General features: G+C 38.8%; 1 protein-coding gene across 1 annotated transcript in view; it reads right to left on the bottom strand.

The window, feature by feature from the left end:
• Nucleotides 1-23,501, bottom strand: part of LOC117385047 (receptor-type tyrosine-protein phosphatase F) — a 218,080-nt gene that overhangs the window by 107,148 nt on the left and 87,431 nt on the right. The window contains exons 5-6 of the mRNA XM_033982280.2: nt 13,269-13,457; nt 7,296-7,406 (exon numbers count right to left, since the gene is read on the bottom strand). Coding sequence (XP_033838171.1) covers nt 7,296-7,406; nt 13,269-13,457 — 300 coding nt within the window. The remainder of the gene's footprint in view (nt 1-7,295; nt 7,407-13,268; nt 13,458-23,501) is intronic.

Genomic DNA, 23,501 nt, shown 5'->3' with positions numbered 1-23,501 from the left:
AGGAAGCAAACTGGCACCAAGTCAGCAGGCTCCTGGGTTTCCTGGCAGTAACGCAGGGCAACCATGATGTTTGATCATCTCCTCTGTCAGCACACTGCCAGCCCATTCTTAAATATTCTGCAGGTCAGCGCTTTACAATAGCTAGAGAGAAGATAATTCACAAAATCTTGGCTCTTCTAGACAGTGGGTGTAAATTTCTAAGAACAAGGTTGCCCCATAACAATCCAGGTTTAAGAGCAGATTGGCTATAATAAATGACTTGGGTTTAAGATTTTTCTAAAAGAGGTTCCCATTGGTTTCTAATGTGCTACAAGTATGGCTACATAATATAGTGATTAAAGACAAAATGGACTCTTGTGAGCTTAAGCTATGTTAGAATGTTGTTACCTCCTCAAAAACATACCTGGAGTGGTGTTTTGTTTCATTCAGATATGTTTGAGTAACCCTTTATTGTGTACATCTCTAAAGCTCAAAATCCTCTGTTTCACCACCTCATGAAGCTATAGTTTTCAAGTTAACGGTTATGAATTTATTTTTTATTTATTTATTTATTTGATAGGGACAATGCACATTAATGAACATCTGTTGTGAACAAATGTAAATATGCCGGATTATAGCTACAGAGCTAATTTACATTCGCAGTCCCTAGGCAGGTAACGAGTATAACAAATACATCACATTAGTACAACATATGAAGAGTTAAAAAGAAAGAAGAGAGGTACATATTTTGGCTAATGATCACATGACTGATTTGATTTCAGCCAGAGTTTGAGTTGAGTTTTAAAAGTGGATAATGTGGAGCACTCTCTTATTTGAAGAGGAATGCCGAAAGTAACTTTTACTTTTGGTTTCATAGAGATTGGCAATTCCAGGGCTTAAATTATCCATTTCATTGAAGGTGTATAGAGTTTAAAAACACAGTGGAGCACTTCCTGTATTAATACATGATATCACATGGTAGAACAGAATGCTCTCTGTTTGAAAGAAGAACTAAATATGAAGAAAGAAACAATATTATAACATGGATCAGAAAATATGGAATCGTGATCTAAATCTGCCTCCAACCAGCCTCCTTCATGCTCTGAGTGAGTGACAGGTGGATTTAATCAATCACAGTGAAGAGTGAACTCTCAGAAGAAGCAGATGGATTTAGTTATACCTTAATGGCAAATATAAATACTGCATTAATTGTGATAAAATCAAAATTGTAATCTTGTGCCATGGGGTGGGTCAAATGAACTTTTGGTAATAAGTAATTCTTATATAAACTCATATTTGTGCATTAAAAATATCTCTTACTGAGTTTTTATTCTTTATGCAGTTTGATTAGAATATTATAGCTATTTAAGTGTAGATTCTGGAGAATTATTTAACTGCAGAAGACACTACAATACCTGTCAGGATTAAGGTTGACAGACAGGTGTCTATCAAACCTGTCAATCCTCCACTTGTGTGGGCAGAGGGTGGTTTTAGTGGCAAAACAGATCTAATCCCTAAAGAGCTTTGCCTCCATTGATATGCCCAGAGGACAGTTGAACTGGTACTGTAAGTGGCCAGATTGTGCCTGATGAGTGCACAAGTTCAGGTAAAGGTTGCTTATGACCGCTATAGGTGTGGTGGGAAGGAATTTAACAAAACACAACAAACGTCTATTAATAAGACATCCTAAACAAACTAGAGGATAAATCTTTGCATTGGGCTGGTTCAAACACGTGGGGAGTGGCAGTGGAAAGCATGCACTCACTACAAAAGGATTCATGCACTTATGCAAGAGGACGGGTTGACCACTTTAAGGGCAAGTTGGTGCCAAGGGTGCAGTGCTATCATAGGTTTTCAGGGAGGGAGTTTGGAGACAGCACTGAAAAAGAACTGGGGGAGTATATTATTCACCTAAACTTTTTTGGGGAGGGAAGAGATTGAAAGTGAAATTGACAAACCTTCACGCTGATCTGTTTGTGGATGGAGTGATTAGATGATGGTGAGCGATGGAGGAAGAGGACAGTGAAATATGATTTTTACATAGACACAGGAGGTCAAGTGAAATGAGAAAAACAGATGCATCAGTGTAGTGTGTCAAGACGGGAAACTTACTCATACCGCTTGAATAACTTTTAAAATCAAGAATTACATGCAGAAAATTACAAAATACCAGTATCTATTAATACTAAAAATTACATGTATAGCCTTTAAATCATTCTTGTGGCAGTTTTATTCACTGTTGGTAAGTCTCAGGTCTGTCTACACACTTCAATTGTAATTTACAACTTTCACCTACTGTCAAAACTAAAGCAATATTACCTTACATCTAGAAATTTTTTATACAACTAATTTGCTGTAGTGCTATAGAAGTTAGATCCAAGACCAATAGGCAAGTACTAGCAATATTAGTAGACAGGAAGTGAGGATCAGTAAATATACAGAAAACAATGTTGGCAAGAGAAAGGCCTTTTAAGTAAACAAATCTAACCGTGTAATCTAACCTCTCTAAGTGAGTCCAAACTCAGCATATAGCTATGGAATGGGACAGTTTCTTTTTGGTACCTGTATGCAATACCCGTTTTGCGATACAGCTACCTGATCAGTATTTTTCAGTACCTCTTTGTGTATTATCTAGAACTAACAAAATAAGAGTGTGGATAGTGCTTTCCTGTAGGCCCCAAATGGCATCAAAACGTTAATCAGAAGGTATTGGTGTACTGCCAACCTTTTTATTTGGTTCTGGCACCTATAAACAATACTCTGCCCTCTTTAAAACAACTTTTTGATTAAATGCAGCTATGCCATTGCTCTGACTGAGTTTCCCCTCTTGACACTCACATAGACAGAGACATACAAAGAACAGCATGAAGATATATTTGGATAACAGCAAAGTCCCTCTGCAGTGGCGTCCGTATCCCGGGTGACGCATCGACATGTCAGTGGGAAATATGAAGGAGTGGCAACCGACAAGAGCTGACATCTCTGCACAGAAGTGGAGGGATACGAGCTTGACAAATGAGGGATGTTGCACAATCACACACACATGCACACACGGACACACACACACAATTGGGACAATCGCCATTCTGTCCACGTCTGATGTAGTCCTCCCTCCGGTGCAAAGTGACCTCCGGCAAACAGGTACCAGCCGCCACCTGCGCACCTCCAAAACTCGCTCACACACTGGCTTTTAATGGATGGGAAGAGAGGGAACGTATAAATAGGATATGCAGACAGAAAGGTGAAAGCAAAGCAATTGACAAAGAGAGAGAAAGCGAGAGACACAGAGGCAAAGAGATGGAAAGAGAGAGAAGGAAAAAAGATGGAAAGAGAAACATAGAGAGAAAGCATGAAACAGAGAGACAGGCTGAAAGAGGGAGAGACACAGGAAGGGAGAGAAAGAGAGAGACCGGGAGACCGACAAAGAGAGACAGAGGGATGAGAAGAGAGAGACAGTGAGATACAGAGAGATGGAAAAAAGCTAGAGGAGGTGAGACAAAGAGAAGACCAAAACAGAAAGACATGGAGAGAGCAAGAGAGATCGACAGAGATAGAAAGAGAGAGACAGAGGGAGAGAGAGACTGAGAGAGGAAGAGAGAGTGAGACACAGAGAGGGTGAGAAAGGAAGAGAGAGAGGGGACGAGAGAAAGGGAGAAAAGGTGAGACACAGGGAGGAATAGAGCGAGAAACAGAGAAAGAACAAAACAGAGACACCGATACCATGTAAACAATAAACAATAAAAGAAACAGAGAAAGAGAAAGAGGTAGAAAGAGAAACACACACAGCGAGAAACTAAGAAAGAGAGGAAGTGGGAGTTTGGACACCCACCCATACCACCTACAATAAAAAGTTTGCCCCGCCCATTTAGCAAGGCAGGGATGTGGCGTGGAAATGTCAAGACAAAGGTGGTGACAGCGGTAGGTGGTAGCATATTTGTGTAGCTGCAGACAGGAATTGGATCAGGTGGCAATGGTGTAAGCGAAAAAAATAAACAAGGCCCTGCACATAACAAGCACAGAGAATGGTGCTCTGACAAGAGTAGGGGCACAAAACAGGCGCTTATGAAACCCCCTCTATAAGTCACCTTGAGTATAGTGTGGAGACATGCTGAGGCTATGGCTGCTTTATATAAGGAAGGTGTTCTTTGTATTCACATATGGAATAAAAGGGTTAATTAAATTTGAATATTAATTAACACAATAATCAATTAGAAAAAAAAAAATCTGAATTTTGCATCAAGTAAAACAGCACAATTATCAGATTGAGCTCTTAGCAGTTCTTTCTCCGGGGCTATAAATCCAAAATGTAATCTAGATTGTTGTTTGTGGATGGATTTAGCAGCTCCTTTAATCCCCTGATCTCCTCTCAGGAGTATCACAAACACATAACTAGAGGAGAAAAATAGGCAGGCATGTCAGAGGCCACTTGAGTTGAGTCCCACATGTTTAAAAGCCAATCAGGCAGCGGTGATAGCACAGCCCCAGGTCTGTGCGCCTCCTCACTGCAGCCGGAACACAACCAGACTAAAAACATGGCTGGGGCCTTTTGTTCTCAGTTGCAGCAGAGCTGACTTTTAAAAGGTTACGCTTGGCTTGATTTCTATCTGTGAGCAGTGTGGTGGTCTGGTGCAGCTCGGGTGGAGGGGCCGGTGGGTTGACAGCTTCCTGGGTGGTGTTACACAGTGGCTGGGCCTGAGGGGCCCTGCTGGCGCCATGCCACACACCACTGTAATTACCTGTGAGGGAAAGGCTTCTCTACTTGTGTCTATACCTGTGACAGACAGCTGCTGATTAATAGATGAGACTCCTCACACAGCTGTGACGGAGCTGCAATCTACTAAATATGAGCTTTAAACCACCTGGTGGGTCCAATATGTCTTTACCAAATCCTATTCAACAGAGCCATCTCAAATCATCATAAAGGTATTCTTACCTTTTATATGTGTTGTAACATAGCACTGTGTTGCTCCAAGACCACACGGGACCAGAAAAATGACTTCATTAAAGCACAGTGTTACCATAGAAACAACTGTTGTTTCTTTCAAACTTCAGTCAAAACTGTCTTTAAACCAATCTGGTGTGGCACATATTTGTTTTTTGTTTTTTTCTGAGCCCACAGAAACACATATTTTTGTTTTATCTGTTTTATATCTTACAAGGCTTATTTATTTTGAATCTATTATTCTATGACAGACGGCAGCTCATGATAATTCATGTAGAAAAGACAAAATGGATCTCAATACTATAAAACATATTGAGCTAAGACTAGCCTAATTGCATTTATAACATTGTTTTCAAAATATTTAATTTCCTGAAAAAAGCTCTATTCAATTTCCCCCATCTCCGGGCCTCATATGGCTCTTATTTACCAGTTCAACAATCATTAATTTGAGTTTGGTTTGAGCCGCCCGAAGCCTGCGATGTTTAATCTGTAAACGTGATCCATTGCAGATCATTGCAACTGGGGTTTTTCTAATGCAATGCAAGAGTTTGTGGCAAATCATTTTTCTTGGACAATGAAAATAATCAATCTGTTTATACACTTTACTCTACAACACAAGGGAAAAAAAAAAAATCATAGTTTCATCTTCACATTCCCTTTTTTTACTAGTTTGTCATACTTTGTCTGGTGAGTAGGGATGTTTAGGGACTGAAAGATGATTTGCAAATAATCTATTGGCCTATATCAAGAAAGTGACTTAGGGCCCATGTGAACCTGAAGTCATTTTGTGGCTTTATGTTAAAAACTATCTGACATATGTGTTAGTATGTCATCACATTTCACAGTTTTCAATTGGTACAGTTTTTGATCTTGCCTGAAAAATTTGAAAAAAAGCCATTATTTTAGGAGGGAGTCAATATATTAAAACTATTATGACACTGTATTTAATCTCTTTAAAAGAAACCAGAACATTTTAGTGAAATTCATATTTTAATATTTTTACTGCTGTCATATTTGGTTCACCTTGGCAGTCCTGAGTCAGCTGAATGGTCATTTTGGGGGTCACAAAAGTTTGGAAGCAGTTAATGTTAAAAAAATAAAAATAAAATGGATTTAAAAAAATTACATTTTGGCTTAATTTTTTGGACAAAAGATTGAGTTGAAATGAGTTCTATTGTGACCTGGATAACCACAATTATCTTGACATCCCTATCAGCGAATAAGGGAAATATAGCAAAGTAATGCAAATTCATGAAGCTAGCCAAACACAATTGTAAACTGTAACTAAAGCTATGTAAAGACTTTCAACGTATCTGATCATGACACCTGAGTAGAGCTATTTCATTCTGCTAGCTTCCTCACTCTTGGGGCCATTCATCATGGGACATAGTGGTTTTTCTGTATAGCTCTGACCCAGCCTGCTCCAGGATGGGTGCTACATTGCCCTTGGTTTGCATTAGTCTGCTCACAGAGACAGCACAACAAAACAAATCCCACAAGTCTTCTATGCCTTTCAGCAAGTTTTGCCAGAGGATAATGGAGCTTTTGATACAACGGAATATAGGAAAAAATAAATAAAGATGGATTTTCATACACGCCGAGGAAGAGGTTTCCAAGGCGGTTGCAAACCACACCTGCTCAAATTGTGCATCCAGACACTATGGTTAGTCACTGCTGTTGGAAAAAAGCCACAATTAGGCTAATGAGTGAGAGAATTGGTTAGCAGACAGACAAAAGGAGAGAATCAGTAAAATGGGTGAGGACGTTTGGAAATTACACAATACCTATTCACAATCATCCCGTCAATGCGCGGCTAGGTGGAGCAAGGTACGCTGGGATTTATTAGTGTAAGGTCACAGAGCGGTTAATGGAACAAGATGTCAATCAAGAACTATCAGCGAACACCCACATAGCACCAAGAAGATCATTCATCATTTCAAAAACAAGTGGAGTTAGCAGAATGAGTCAGTGGTAAAGACAATGTACAGCAAAAACACATGTTAGGAGGAGGGCAGACAGGAAGAAGGGTTCCGGCACTTTTTGCAATTGCGAAATTACTTGCTTTCCAAGACAAGTTTTCACAGTGTTTTAGATTATATAAGGTTGATATTTGTTTGATACAGATTTTTTTAAGAGTGCAATGTTGTACTTGTCTAACTACTCAGAAACTGTATAGTCTTTTAGTTTAATTCAGCGTAAACAATCAAGGTTAGCATTTTTGTTCTGCCATTTATCATTTTTCATCTCATTACATTCCAGTTGGATGCTGAGTTTCACAATATTTACTGCAAATCAAAGTGCAGAAACCCTGAAGGATAGTTTGTGAACGCTTATACAGCAGAAAGATGTATTCATATCGCGAGTGAGACTTTACCTCGTACGTAGAGATTGGCAGGTGCAGAGTAGCGGGTCCCGGCACTGTTCATGGCCACACATTCGTATTTTCCTTGGTCTGACTCCTCGCTGTTCTCGATTTGTAGGGCTCCTGCATAAGGGAATAACGCAATTAGCAGTCTAGAAAGATGGAGCAAGAGCAAAAATGTAATAAATAAATAAATATAATATGCAGCATGTGTGAAGTGACTTGCACGAGTGGTCGACTGGTTCATGCGTAATTAAATGACTTGGACACAGAGCTAGTTTTGTGGAAATATGCTTACAGCGACAGAAGGATTCAGATGATTTGGCAAGTTTGAGGAAAAGTGCTAACATTTGCCAATTTCTGCTATTCTTAAAACAGACCATGACAGCTGGGTCAATTAATTATCTCAAAAACATGTCTCGAGTACTAGTTAAAGGTGCGCTATGTAACTTTTCAGGTCGATGAAGCATCTATGGAAATGTTTTTGCTTTGCCAGGAATGCTCAGCAGTATTCAATTACAAATGTGTTATTGCTCAAAAATACATGCATTCTCACTGGGAGTAGGTTTGTGGCTCCACAGATCTGACATGTAATGTGATCTCGTAGCAACAACCGCTTGTCCCCAAGGAGATGAATAACTTACCAATGCCATGCCAAATGCCATACTGGCAAAGTGACACCATCTCCTAGGAGACAAGCAGGTGGGGGGCCCATCACCAGAAATGTTACATTGTGCAACTTTAAAATGACTTCTTGTGAATATATACATTGTGTGGTGCCCGTCGAATGCCGTGAACAATTAACACATGTGTGCATTTCAACCAGACGAGACAGGCACATTCAAATGAGTGAGGTATGATTTTCTTAACTTTTAGAGTGACAGTTTTCTTGGTAAATATTCTGTACCCCCCTTAGCGGAGGAGATGGATAGGCTGAGGAGGATGGTTTTGCAGCTGGATGAGGGGAGTTTTTTGCACACAACTGTAACAGGCCGATGGAGGAGAGAGTGCATTTATAAAACTTGAGAGACAAAGTGAAAGACTGCGATTGACAGGCAGGTGAAAAGAACTGTAGCTTCATTTTTTGTGTCTGGGAAAGAACACTATGCCCTCTAATCTTTTCCGAGTAGTCGCAATTTAGTTTCCAAAAAAAATCATAAAAAACAATATTAGTTATTTTGACATATTTTGACAGGGTTACAATGTGTCCGGAGGTAAAAAGTCCATGTGACAAATGGCTGTTCTCCAGTGCGTTGTGAGGTCATTACTGCTTTCCTTCATTACACACTATTTGACCATGACTCAATGCAGGCCTTGGGGAGCAGCTCTTCAGACAGATGGCTCAGATTAGTATTCACATCTCAAGTAGCTGCAGTCATCAAATCCAAAAGCTAACATGTTGTTTCGAACAAAGCATCGGAGCCCCCGTGGGAACAAGTCTGGGTGCGGCCATTTTGGCATACTGTCTATAACTGCCACTACGTAATCACCGCTACTGAACTGCAGTTTGCGATGGAGGCTGGAAATACACTTACCTGCAAGAGCGGCTCTAAAAATATATGTCTTTAAACTTTGACATTTCAGTATATGCGTATATGATGAGCGATGATAACCGTCAAAACAGTTCTTCGAAGCAGCATGGTGCTAGCTTGAAAGACAGCCAGCTACCATGCCGTTTGAGAATAACACAAATAATAATGCTGTAATATATACATTTTTAAAATTCCATGCAGTATGAGATGAATACAACAAACAGGTTTATCACCAACCAAAAGGGGGCATTGTAGAGACCACGAGACAATACATATTAACCAGGCAGGGAAATGACGCAATAGACTTAGATGTTGATGCATATCTTTCCTAACCAAGAGGCTTGCGCTGTGTTGCTGAGCTCATCACTGTCTAAATGCTGCATACTAATGTAGGTGTCACCGATCTGTCAATCTGCCCATTTTCCCATAGGAGAACACAGCGCGCACCACTAAAGCTCAAGTAAAAGGCGTGCACAAGGTTACTCTTATGTGGCAGATGCAACGCTGAACTCTTTCAATTAGTCTGACTACTCTGGTGCGGTTGGATCCAAGGTCATGGAGAAGTTTTATTATACTGAAATTACATAAAGCCAACTGTGGAGGGTTTAAAGAGAAGGTACACGGATATATACGACAAAGGTGGAATATTAACTACACAGAATTTGGTCTGATAAAGTTGCAATGAAGTTAACACATTGCAAAAAAGTCCTATTTCTAAGATCAGCTGCCTATCTAGTTTATGTGATACTTATTTATCATTAGTACAAGTTTTGGGTCAGTTCAAAGACTTGTACAGGCGAAGTAGAGGTTGAGTAGACAGAATGTCAAATCTAGTACTCTGACTATGCTAAAGAATATTTTGGATACTTTTTGGCTGTTGATCTTGTGCTTCTGCAACACAGTAAATTTGTTATTGTGATATAAATACAGTATAACCTTCCGTTTATGCACTTTATGTGGATTGGTATTGTATAAAACATGCTCAATAGGCACAAATCTTCCAGTTAAGGTAGTCCTGACCAAGTATAGCTCAAGATATGGAGTCCCACCACTCCGGCCCGGTTTCCCCCAACAGCATTGAAGGATGGGTCAAATGCAGAGGATACATTTCTCTATGGGCACAATAAACTGTATTGTAAACTAAATTACTTGTCAAAAGTCAAAATACATATACATATTCATGCATATTTTGTCCTATGATGCCCATGGTACATTGGTACATACAATGCTAATGCTATGTAAGACTAGCAGAAGAACTTGTCTGCATAATTCACCAGTTTCTCTCATATTACTGAGTACAGCCAAGCCTAAATCGTTCTTTAGTGAATTTAAATACAGTAAAATAGACAGTGGCTCCTTCTGGCTTGAAAATGTATTCAGCAAGACCCAGGCGTCCACTATTTACCACAATGTTGTTCAGTGGAAATCGTGCTTTGACTCCAGGGAAAAAGACAATGATTTCCATAAAAAGGGGGTTGAAACTCCCATCTTAACAATCTGGCCCTGGTACACTGAGGGCCACTGCTGCCTGCGCTTTATGTAAATGTGTCTCCATTTAAACACCCAGGCTGCGATCTTCCAGTGGCTCTGCGCTCACTGGTCGCTCGTCGCCTCGCAGTGTTGAAAAGCCAGAGGAGAAGCTCAAGACAATGTTTGTTCTGGGTGAAATGTATGCGCTTTTGTTTTTAGTTTCTTTTCTTTCAAACACAGACATTTTACAGGGTGACATTTGGAGTTTAGCATTATGCATTACAGTTACTATATAAGCTACTAATCTGGGAAAAGTTTGAGATGGGCACCTTCATTTCTTCATAAAACACCCTCTTTTATGAGCAACATTTGGCTATTGATGCATTGTTAGAAATACGCATGTGTAATTTTGTGAACTCAGTACTACTACAGTATTTTGTTGCAAAAGAGAGTTGGTATGCCTGTCACAATAGCTACTTTCTTTAGCTTTATCTTTATTTATACAGGGAAACCCAATGAGAGCACTTGGTTTCTCATTTTCATGGGCGCCCTGTTTAAAATACAATACAAACAGAAAAACTAACAAGTCCATATAAAAACATTAAAAATCGGTGCAGGTGGGTGTATAAAAGTTACCAGAAATTGCGACTGTCACCAACATATCCAGTTTTGCTTTTTCTTTGAAGTGTACTCTATACTATATCGACTGGAACAATAATTGGGCTTCAACATTTATTGTAGGTGCTTTTTCTTTGTACTAGTGTTGATTTTCTTGTTACGTTTCTGTACTACAATAAGTTGTATTTTTTTTAATAATGTTGCTTTACGATCATATATGGCATAAATTAGTTTTAATATTAGAATCGTTTTTTACGCCAATATACCCCATCTCAAAATGTGTTATCGTGACAAGCCTATGGGTTGGTGAGCATTTGTTTGTTAAGACACAACAGACATTTGACAAAAACATTTGACTGAGGACTGGACACGGGGAAGAGCTGGAACGCAGATGAACCGAATGAGTGGACCAAATGTGAAGAGATGGAGGAGACGTGACATTTTCCAACACATCGTCCTTACCTCTAATTGGAGTACCACCTACAGGCGCCAGTCAATTCAATGCAAACAGGGTGAAGAGATTTGGTTAGTGATCCACTGGGGTAAACACATGACTTCAGACTACAGGGTATAGAACAGTGCTTCTCAAACTGTGGGCTAGTATGCAGGCTTGTTTTGGTGATACTAACTAGATAGATTTGAGTCAGTTTTAGTGCAAGACTAGTTTTTGAATTGATTTTATCTAGACCTAAATGAGGACGAATCTACTTCTGGTCTGGTCTTAGTTCACACTAATCTTGGTTTAGTCCTGGTTTAGGCCTTATTTAGTTCAAATTAATTATTGATTTAGCTGTGGTCACCACAAGTTTTAAGTAATCCTAGTTGTGTCATTGTTTTCCTTTTTTAGTAAATGTTCATTCCTGGTTGAGCTCTGGTTTAGTCTAGGTTTGGTCCTGGTTTAGTCCTAGGTTTCCCGTGCTTTACTTCTGGTTTCAGTCCTGGTTTCAGTCTGGAATTAATCCTGATTAAGTCTAGGTTTGGTCCAGGGTTAGTCCTGGTTTAGTCCTAGGTTTGCCGTGCTTTAGTCCAAGGTCTGTCCTGGTTTCAGCCCTGGTTTCTGTTTTGGTTTCAGTCCTGGTTTCAGTCCTGGTTTCTGTTCTGGTTTCTGTTCTGGTTTCTGTTCTGGTTTCTGTTCTGGTTTCAGTCCTGGTTTCAGCCCTGGTTTCTGTCCTCAACTGTATAATCCTGGTTTGTTTTTAGTACAAGCCCTGGGTGTTTGATGCACAACAAGTTTGAGAATCACAGCTCTATATTGACATAGTAGAAGCCACTACAATGTAAAACTTTTGTGCCATTTTACTGTCAGTGATATATTGTCACGCAAATCAAACGGTACAAACTGTATGATTTTTTTTATTTATTTTTTTATCTAGGATGGCAATATCTAAAACCCCATTTGTCGTATCACATCAAGCAACTTTAACAGATATTTAAATAGAAATTCAAAAAAGTAAAGAAAAACATCAAAGTCATGCAGTTAACTCAGTGACACTTATCAAAACTTATTTAGGTCATGAAAAAGAAGGCAGTGTCTCTTGTCTAATGACTGACAGTTTCAAAATAAACCTAACAGATGTGTTTATACTTTTTAAGGAAAGCTAATTAGTAGGAATACAACTACAGCAGTATCATTTTGTACTTCTGCATGCTCTGATATGGCACCAGATGTCAAAAAATATGCTGGTGAAACACTGTTGGTTTGAGGGCATTGCATATCAACACTTTGCCAGGCACAGCTTTTGTAAGTGTGAAAAAGTAATTAACGGGTTTTGCTAAAAACATGTAATACTTGTCTAGATTTTGCAAAGCTCATTTGAATGCAAAAATACAGTCTACAAACCTGGCAACAGAAGCTACTTATCTTTCCTGTATCATCCAGGTCAGGCTAGCGATGTTTATTTATCAAAATGACTAGCACTGTGAGACAAAAAAGGACTCCATTGATTTTTATTGTTATTTTTGTCAGAATAAATCGCAGATAATGCATCATCTGTTGCCCTTTCTCTAACCTAGATGTGTGCTTAAAAAAAAAATACGGTTAAAAACCGTAATACTTTATACTTTCACAAGGTTGTGAACCCATGCGTCACTATCAAAGGTTGCAGAAGATGTTGGATGTAGCTCCCCTTGTCACCGCTTCAATTGCTGCTTATGCTACACCTGCTACGCTAGCTAATAAAGGTGCCAGTGACAAGCTGTAGGAAATGTTCATGATTCGTTCTGATCAAAGACTAAGCAAGGCAGACATGACAACAAAGTCCTATTTCTATTGACTTTTTCAACATTATGTCGCAATTCTCAGCTGCCGTTGGCATAATATGACATAGTGACGTGCATTTGGGAGCTTTCATGCACGTTTAATTACCTGAGCGGAGCTGTTTGATGCGTCCATTGCTGCTGTTGATGTCTACAGGAAGCATGTCTTTGTACCAGGAGATCTCAGGATCTGGGTTTCCACTGGCAGCACACAACATGGTGGCTGTTCGAGTCTTCTCCACCACTCGGAGCTGGGGGCCCATGTCGATGGTGGGGAAGCCGTGAGGTATCTGGTCCTCTGCAAGACAAAGCAACGTTTTGAGTAAAAAAATGTAAAAAGCAGGGAGAGACAATCTGCAACATTTTTGGAGCTTGTTGTGCTGAGGCTTAAAAAAAACATGCAATCCATCAGTGTCTGCTACTATATTTTTATTTATTTAGATTAAATTAATTGTAAAGTATTCATTTTTGCAATTTACAATTATTTAACCAATTCATTTAACACAGTCTGACTCATTGCGTGACAACTTCAAATATAACAGATGAAAAATAAGAGAAAAAAAAACAAGGACATATATTGTTCTACTAAGATTGAATTAATTAAATAAGTACATGAAATAACATTTAATCTACTTCTTTTATAAAACCTGGACTTCTAGAGTGTGTACAAAAAAGACAAAATGCAGCTGCTGCTGGTAAGTGGACAAAAACTCTGAGACAGAAAAATAACATTGTGTTCTGAAGTATCATGAAGGCTTTCAATTGCCCTTTTCTGAAGTGCATTTAAGCCAGTGGTGAGTCTGTGAGGGCTGAAGAAATCACAAAATAGAGAAAAACTATGGAATTTCAGGAAGAAGCTAGGGTTGTGTAATATGGACGAGCAGATCATGAAAAGATGGGAAATATTGTGTATGTTGTTTTGGAGATACCCTAATTTTGAATCATTTGTTAATAACAATAAAAATGCTCCAAAAAGAGATGACTGAAGATGAAACCTGAAATAAGAAAATAAGTCTCCAACTTCCAAATAAAAGGTGTAAATTGACATTTCTGCAAATTTAACATTTGTCTGGACCTCAACTTTTTTTCTTTTTTTACAGGTACATCGCCAACATGTCACAAACACACAAATATGTAATGACCAAAATTCTGCTTTGGTTTTCAGATGGAATTGATAAAAATATCTATGTGATTGATTATCACAGCAGTATTATTACCCCCACATGAGAGTTCAGGGCTTAGAGAAGGGAAGCACAGTCACAATCTGCCTTTGGGCGCCCATGCATAAACAGACGCCTTAGGCTTAGCAAGCTAAACAAACCTATTTGAATAATCCAACTCATCATGATGCAAGTACCACATATCCATGACAACCAGCATTCTCCAGAAAACACAATATGCAGATCTGAAGTAAACCACAGGAAATTTATGCTGAAATCATGACATTTGACAGCCGTGTACACCGCCAATGTAGTATTATCATTATGCATTATTTTGTGTGCCAGTTTCGCATTTTAAAGTCATATTTATTATAAAACCAGTTGCCAGTAATGCATGCTAGCATATATACCATATGTGTACCAATACCCCGACTTAAAAATGTGTGATAATGTTGTTATCATTTATTTGAATACCATTTCAATATACTGTAAAAAAAAAAATATATATATATACATAATTTTGGTAATTATGCCCACATTCCACCACATCCCTTTACATTCATAGTAGGCAAATGGATGAAGTGTCTTGCCTAAGGACACACCAACAGCTTGCATTAGGTCACTGCTGCCCAACTCTGGTACCAGGTATTCGAAGAGGTCCAACCCTGCTTAGCTTCTGAGGTCAGATGTGATCAGGCACTGACATCAATGTAGTGTATGTCAGTTTTCATACATAACATAACGTAACATTCCTCTACAAAACATATGAAGAAGGTTTGAGGTGAATTTGTCCATTTCTTGCTACCAGGATATAGCTGCAAAATGTATTTGAAGTGTGCCCTTAGGTAACACTACAAGGAGTCTTCAAAGCTGTATTTCCATAAATAATTTGTTACCAACATGACACAGCTATGCTCCAAAAGGGTATACCGGGGCTCCATAATAAATCTCAATTTAACCAGTGGACAATGTTATTAAAGAGGAAACACAAAGGGGCCAGAGAAATCCCTTTTCTAAGACCTGCAATCTCTTTTATCTCTTTACTCATAGAGATGTGTCCTCAGGGCCTACAATGTTAAGATGAAATACTTACAACCCTTCTCAGGAGTTAAACTGCAGTAAGATTAAAGACAGATGAAGAAATAATGTAGAAATTAGGATAGTTTTAACATAAATGTTGCTAAAGGAGGTCTTGGGTTACTAATTTGATTTTTTAAGGCCTATACTCAAGTGTGAGAATGTGGTGGGTATGAGTTGAAAATTGTAACTAGGGTTAGTCAGTCTTTCTCCGTTTAATGCAGCTCTACATACAAAACACAACTGTTCCTCATATTGATCAGCCTCCATCATGCACTGAGGGAGTGACAGGTGGATTAAACCAATCACCAAGTGTTGACTCTCAGATAAAAGAGATGGTTAACAGTAGAAAGTTACTTGTGTAGATAAATAGCAATGAGCTGAAACTGTGATCACCTCTTGGGCACATTGCTCACTCCTAATTGTAACATAAGATCAATATTTAACTATGATGTGTACCGTTGCAGGATGCATTTACCATCACATTGATAGATTTCATATTTGTGTTAATCCACATGACATCACAAGGTGGACACAGAGTGTTTTCAGAAAAGAACTAAATATGCAGGGTTTGTGTGACAGACATGTGTGAATGAAACTAAACAAAACTCCAGGTATGTTTTTAATTAAGACACCAAATTCTAACATAGGTCACAAAATAGAGTAATATGCGCCCTTTAAATTGATATTATCGTGTACTAAGGTCAATGCCTTGGCAGTGGTCTAGTCTATAAAGTTTCTGATCATTTAATTCAAAACGTTTATTATGATGTCCTTTGAGATTACATTTATTCCATTGTTCTTTGTCAAAACACTGGCACAAAATCGGAGCGTCAAAAACCCCACTGCAATATAGACTTAATTGCTTGTGTCAAGTTAACATTTAGACAACAAACAAATACCTTATCAGCTTTTGTGCGATGTTACAATACAACAACAGCTAATCTAACATGCACTGGGAGAAATGAATGGTTGATCCCTGGACAATTAGCATGCCAAGATTGTACGCATTTGTTGGCACTTACAAAAGCATACTCCCTAAAGCTTATCAAAGGAAAATCATTGTGGTGCTTTGTTGCTATATTTGGAAACTCAACATGTCAAAAAAAATGAAGACAAAAGTTTTAGAAATGAAAGTGCTAATGTTCACAAATTATCAGTGCACTAAGTACTAAATAAACCATTGCACTACTAACCACTACCACCTAATACCACTACTACCACCTGCTGCTAACTACTGCCACTTACTACTATTACCACTGCTGCCACTTACTACTAACTACTCCTACCACTACTAACACCTACTGCTAACCACTACAACTACTAACACCTACTGCTATCTACTACCACTACTACCACCTACTGCTATCTACTACCACTACTACCACCTACTGCTAACTACAACCACTACTACTACCACCTACTGCTAACTAAAACCACTACTACTAACACCTACTGCTAACTACTACCATCTACTGACACCTACTGCTAACTACTACCATTACTACCACCTACTACTAACTACTACAACTACTACCACCTACTACTAACTACCACCACCACCACCTACTACTAACTACGACCACTTACTAATACTTACTAACTACTATCATCTACTACTACCGCCAACTACCACCACCACAATTGCCACTACTAACTACTATGATTTACTACTAACTACCACTACAACCACCATCACCTCTACCGGCACTTACTAGTACCTACTACCACCTACCGCTAACTATTACTACCACCACCACTACTACTAACCACTACCACTACTACTACTACCCACTACCAGCTATTACTACTACATTTTTTCACATTTGAAGGAATTTATTTTGTAACATTACATGCCAAAAGCTTGAAAATGAAAAGTTTGCATCTATTGCTGAAACTTCATGGACAAGTTGTTCTTCCGGCGTTTAGCTCTGGCCTGTAGCCTGCATCATCTCAGATTCAGATGTGGCTGACAGATTTCTACATGGCCCCTTATCTCCACAGCGGGCATTTCTTCCTGTCTGAAGATACAGCATTCACAGGAGACAAAACCAATGGAGAAGCATCTGCATAGCTCTTACAAAACAGACAAGCAGCTCAACAATGAAATAATACTCTCCAATTTGTCTCTGAATGAGTAATGGTAACAGTAGCGGGCTGCGTGTTCCTGTGTGGTTTGTTCAATGTAACCTTCAAAGACAAAAACAAGGAGAGAGCGAACAGGAGTAGACTACTATGTACCACATCCAAGTACATCATTTAACGGATAAAATTTGTGCCAAAATTGTGACTAAACGAGGACAAAACCAAGACTACATTAGGGATTAGTGTTGTCAAGATACAAAAATTTCAAAATCGATGTAACCTTCAAAGACAAAAACAAGGAGAGAGAAAACAGGAGTAGACTAGTATGTACCACATCCAAATACAACATTTAATGGACAAAATGTGTGCCAAAATTGTGGCTAAATGAGGACTAATCAAAGACTACACTAGGAATTAGTTTTAAAATCATAAAATCAAAGTACTTTCTTTTATATTGCTATGTGGCCTTATATTTGTGTACTTTCTCAGTCGTCCAGGTAGATTCCCTAGTGGTCCATGGGCGTATACTAGTCTATGTGGTATTATACTTTTCATACAGCTCAAGATCATTCTAAAGCTATTCAGGAAAGGTTCATTTCTGTCCCTTGAATGTGACTTTTTAGTACTGATACTTGCTTAAATGAGTATCTAGTTTCAACACTAGTTTTAATATTGATACTTTTGACTGCCCTACTAGGGATGCAAACTATGACATAAAATAATGCTTTTCTTCCTTATACATATTAATTACAATTTTTATTTTATTTTGCCTTATTAAAATGCCTTTTTATAACATTTTCCTAATCATAAACAGTGCAATCGTTTAAGACTTACTATTTTTTACTATTGAACTAAACCAAACTTAGGCTAAACCAGGATAAAAGATAGACAGATCCAAAGCAAAATCTCCCAGAAGTTCCATCAAAATTGGTACAGGATATGGATAAATTTAACAAATAAAATAGCAAAATATTACTGCCCATGAAACCTGTGCTGCAAAGTTTGAAAACCCCTAGAGTAAACAAAAGACAAAATATTGTTCTGACATAGTGGCAAAAGTCAAGCAGTTGCACACACGCCTTTCTATTTCAGCCTATTGAATTATGCCTCATCCAATGGGAGCCAAGCGGAAACCTCACCTGCTAAAATTCACTTAGAACATGTTTATAATGGCCACAAATCGCTAGAGAGACATTCCCAGGACAGCAGCAAACACTAGGCCTATTTCCATGCGCGCAGACGGGGAGGAGGGCTACAGCTGCTGGTGGTTCAGGAGGAGGTGTTGTGGGACTTCGTGCTGCGTTTAGGGACCCCAAAATAAAACAAAATTATGGTGTGTGCGCTCGTGTGTGCAGCCATGCAGAACCGCTGCTCACTACATTAAGCAATCATGAGCATGGAGTTGTCTGCGCTTACATTTAGTGTTAGGTAAGATACTTTTTATTCAAGGTTGACCGGAAACTTTGCATATTTGGGTGTATTTTAGAAGAGAGGTTAATAATCTACAATAACATAAAAACATGAAATGGTACATTGCGTAACTTTTCACAACCTGCTAGTGGGTTTCACAGTATTTTCTTTCTCCGTGGAAACAAGCATGTGATTCAACCGGGCCCAGTTACAAGTCAGATCTGTGGTGAAGCGAACACATTTACAGTAAGAATACATGTTTTTCAAGGGATTTTTTTATAATAAACACCCAAAATGAAATAAATGCTACACATAACAGGACATCTCTATCTTCCTAAGAAAAGTTACCTTTAATATTTTTGCCCAAACAAGACCTTTCTTATGACTACTTATAATATTGAAATAAAGAATCAAATAATGGCTAGGTGAAGTTCTTAACAGCAAGAATCAGCCTAATATTGTAATTGACTACTTTTGTCTTGCCTAAGAGCACAACAATGTAATGCAGGGTGCATCAAATAACCAACTTCTAACGTTAGTGGCTGACTTGCTGTTATTCTATTCTTCTTCTATTTTTTTCATTATGTTTGGCTTTTCAGCTAAAAGTTAAAAAATACAACAGCTGTGTGCACCAGTGACAACAGCACAGCCTTGAGAACGTTCTAGCAGGAAACCATTGTATTTGGTTCTTCAACATTCCTATGATTGGTATGGAAAAAATGTGTACATTCAAATACACCTGCCAGTCTATCCATGCCTGAATCCTGATTTCCATAAACCAGTGTTGTACTACTTGACATTTACTGAACAGGTGTGTCTGTCAGGGAATTAAAACTCACCTTGTCAAATATGTCTGCAGCAAGGGGGAATGAACATTAAAGCATGTAAGAAATATTGAACCAATAAGCCAAAAACTATTCTTGAAGTGTAGTTGTTGTATTACCCAGCAACTGAAATTATGTAGTAAGTAAAGACAATTTTACTTCAGTAATTAATTTCTTCAAGGTCCTACACTGTAAAATCAACTATTTACTGACTATTCCACCATCACCACTTTTACCTCTACTATTGCTAAGAGTGCATTAGAATGATAAAGCATCTTTCAAGACACCCAAAGCACTTTACATTTCATCATTCATTCACTCCATACTATGTAGTGGTACGCTACTACTGAAGCCACAGCTGCCCCGGGGTAGAGACTCTGCACCATCGGCCCCTCCAACCAGTGCCTAACACTCACCGCAAACCGCATTCATACTTGCCAAGGTGAGTGAAGTGTCTTGCCTAAGGACACAACAGCAGTGTAGTGTACTAGAGCTTGCTTCCCCAATGTAGCCCCCGGTATTCCCAGTGGTCTCCCATTCAAGGAAGAACCAGGCCAAACCCTGCTTAGCTTTCTGGCATTCTCAAGCTGGTATGGTCATGCTACTTTACCTTACCTAACCTTAACTACATAACTACTGCAACAACTTCAGTTCTATCCAACCGATTATGTGAATCTTAAATGCATTTTGTAGCAGAAGACCTCAAAAACCCAAAGAACTCCACACATATTCCCAGCTCTCAGCTACAACACTCCTATTTCCAGCCTATGGAATATTTATTAAGTTATCGGCGAAGTGTTCCTGGGATGTGAAAAATGCTAACCATTGGTGAAACGGGGTAAAAGAGCCCAAAGGAGTTATTACACGAGTCAGCGGCTCCGTCATATCAGGGACCTCAAACAGGGAATAATTTAAAAGGCAAACAGCTGCAGCAAACCTTCACATGAGTTTAACCCTCCACAGTGCAGAGGGGCTTTACAGAGGAGGAGATGAAGACGAGGCTGCATTACTTATAAAGACGTGTTCGGAGAATTTTTCAGACAGCTCAAAATTACGAATAAAGGCTTATTTTTCAAAGCAGTCCTATTCTTTTTGACAGCTAAACCTGGCCTGGAAATGTTTGGCTTTGGTGACACGAAGCCTTATATTAAAAGCATATTACATCGGTGTTGATCTTCTAAGGCTTTTGAAATCGAATTCTTTGTTGTTCAAAATCACACAAACTACACACAACATAACAGTATGTATTTCAGTTTTACACATTTTTTGTTTAACCATTTCATGTTTTACAACTTAAATGAAAACTCCAAAACAGCAGCTTTGAGTTAATTGGTCTTCATAAACTATATACTACATATTGATAAGTAAACAACAGTTATAATTAAAGTGCAAGTAAGAATTTATCAAACTGGACCAGGCTTTAAAATGCATTGCTTCTATATTGATTGTACTACTCAATTCTCTTATTAGTTTCAGTAAGACTTTATTATACTTTTAACTACACCTTTAATGCATGAACAAAGCACAATTCATAAGGAACAAATTGTTTATTAAGACTCATTCAGGCTTAGGTTTACTTTAGTTTTTGATACTCTGAGTCTCCCCTCCTTTTGTTTTCACTCTTCCTTCAGAGCTCTATCACAACACAATCGGTCCGCATCCTGCTAATGAAACTACAGCACATTGCATCAGGTTTGTCAAGTTGTGCACAGTTTAGTATAATATTTTTGTATGTTTATGGAGAATTTCATTTGGGAGCATGGGTGGTGTAGGCTTGTGGGTTGAGCATTGCACAGAATTATACAGCTAACCGTAAGGAAGGTTCGAATAGGGCCCAGACAAGATCGCTAAAAAGAAAGTTACAGCTTTAAAGCTTGATCGGTTTCCATGACACCGGGTCCAAAGGGCAGACCGTTACGAGACCATCAACTTCTGCCTCTCTGACATCCCTTCAGCATCGAACCTCAAAAGCTCTTTTTACAAACCCAGGATTTTTTTTTCTCAATCTGAATAAAAATCAAACCTCTTTGGGGAGGGTTTATTTGAGGAAAATATTTCAAACAAATTTTAAAGGAGTGTATTGATTTAGGTGGTTAACATAATTGAGTGTATCTCTGGGTTCTTTCTTGTCGATAGGAATAAATTGCATTCACTACAAGCACTTTCTGAACGTCCTTGGATTTGGATTAAACTAAACTCATGTTCGCTTTTCACTTGTATCATTTTGTTGAAGCCATAGAAACATTGAGCAGAAGCCAGAATACAACTTTGTAACTTCTTGGGTGGAGATATTGTTGCATGAAATGTTCCACAGTATGGCACTTAACATATTCATCTGTGGAGAGGCGAGTCCGCTCACAAAAGACGCATTTAATTTTTTTTAAGCAATAAAAACACTGCTAAATGATAGACAACTTTAATGCCATCCTGTAGAATATCCCAGGCAAAGCATTATGCATCTTCAAGCAGGTGGCATACTCATAGTGTGCTCTGAAATTTTGACCTCGGATGCAATAGTACAAGTGAAATAGTAGTAAAATGAGTTGTACTAATATGTGCCACAACAAACATTTTTTTTGTTAATTCTTATTTTATATTCACATTCTTAAACTTCATAAAAGCTAACCAGGTCTAACACAGGACAAAACTGGGCCTTAACCAGGAATAAACAGGTTTGAAATTAAATCACATATAAATAACAAAAACAAACACGTCCAAGTACCGCCAGTAAGATTTGGCCTTGGAGGTTAAAACAGGTTGTAGAAAGAGCACTTTTCCATGTCCTTGGCACTGGATAAAACCTGCATGCTGTAGATCTGGTGGAGATATTTGGTAAGTATTAGGTCCTTGTCTCTGGTGGCTGCTCTCGTCTGCCAAGTTGTCATCCGAGGAAGACAAAGAAAAGGCTTTGTACAGACTGCTTTAATTTGGAAAAGAAACAAAGGGGCTTGAAATATTGAAGAAAAAAAAATCTCCAATTCAATGGAAGAGTGATGGCAATGCAGGTTGTTGAAAAAATATGAGGATAAAAAACAAGTGGGTTTTATCTTTGTCAGGGCAGGGTAATTACACTTTAAGGATCAAGTTTGTGGTTTAGTTCTGGTAAAGTACTGGTTAAGTCTTGGTTTAGCCCTGGTTTATACCAAAATTTCCAATTAGATCAGGTTTTGTGTAAAGGTTTTGTCCTATATTCCTGTTCCATCTATAGTCTACTTTGCCCTTGTTTACATTTGCTTTATACGTGTTTATATCTGGCAGAGCCCTACTTACTTAAACTGGATTCTGGTTTGGTCCTCCATAAGTCCCTCTCATTATTCTCCTGGCTTGAACCTGTATTGCTTACAGGTTATCAATAAATCAGCAAAACAAACTGAACAACAGAAAGTGCTCAACCGTGGCCCTGTTTATGCCCTGTGCTTGTGAGATAACGCCGCACTAGATCTTTCTCCGTGTAAACCTTTTTGTTTTATTTTATGTTGGAACGAGCCCGCTTTGCAAATGACTGAACCGCGGTGCCAGGAAGCCGTCAAAGCTGAAGCTAAGGTGTGCGTGAAGTGCGCTGGTTCCTCCGTGCTGCGAAAACAAAATGGAGCTATTGTTTTCTCAATAGCCCTTTATCACGCACGCAGGGCCTAGGTGCAATATGAGCAGCCCGGGGAGATGAATGCTTTTGCTGGAGTTGTGAGGGCAGGAGGGGGACTGATGTGGGCCTGTGGTCGCACTACTCAATTAGGAGAACAGTGGGGTATGCAGGAGTACACAACATGCATGGGGAGGCACTGGCAG

The sequence above is a fragment of the Periophthalmus magnuspinnatus genome, chromosome 17 (genome assembly GCF_009829125.3).
Source record: "Periophthalmus magnuspinnatus isolate fPerMag1 chromosome 17, fPerMag1.2.pri, whole genome shotgun sequence".
In the NCBI taxonomy this organism is placed as follows: Eukaryota; Metazoa; Chordata; class Actinopteri; order Gobiiformes; family Gobiidae; genus Periophthalmus; species Periophthalmus magnuspinnatus.
Note: the sequence above shows the minus strand (reverse complement) of the source record. Positions and strands in the feature narration are given on the sequence as shown.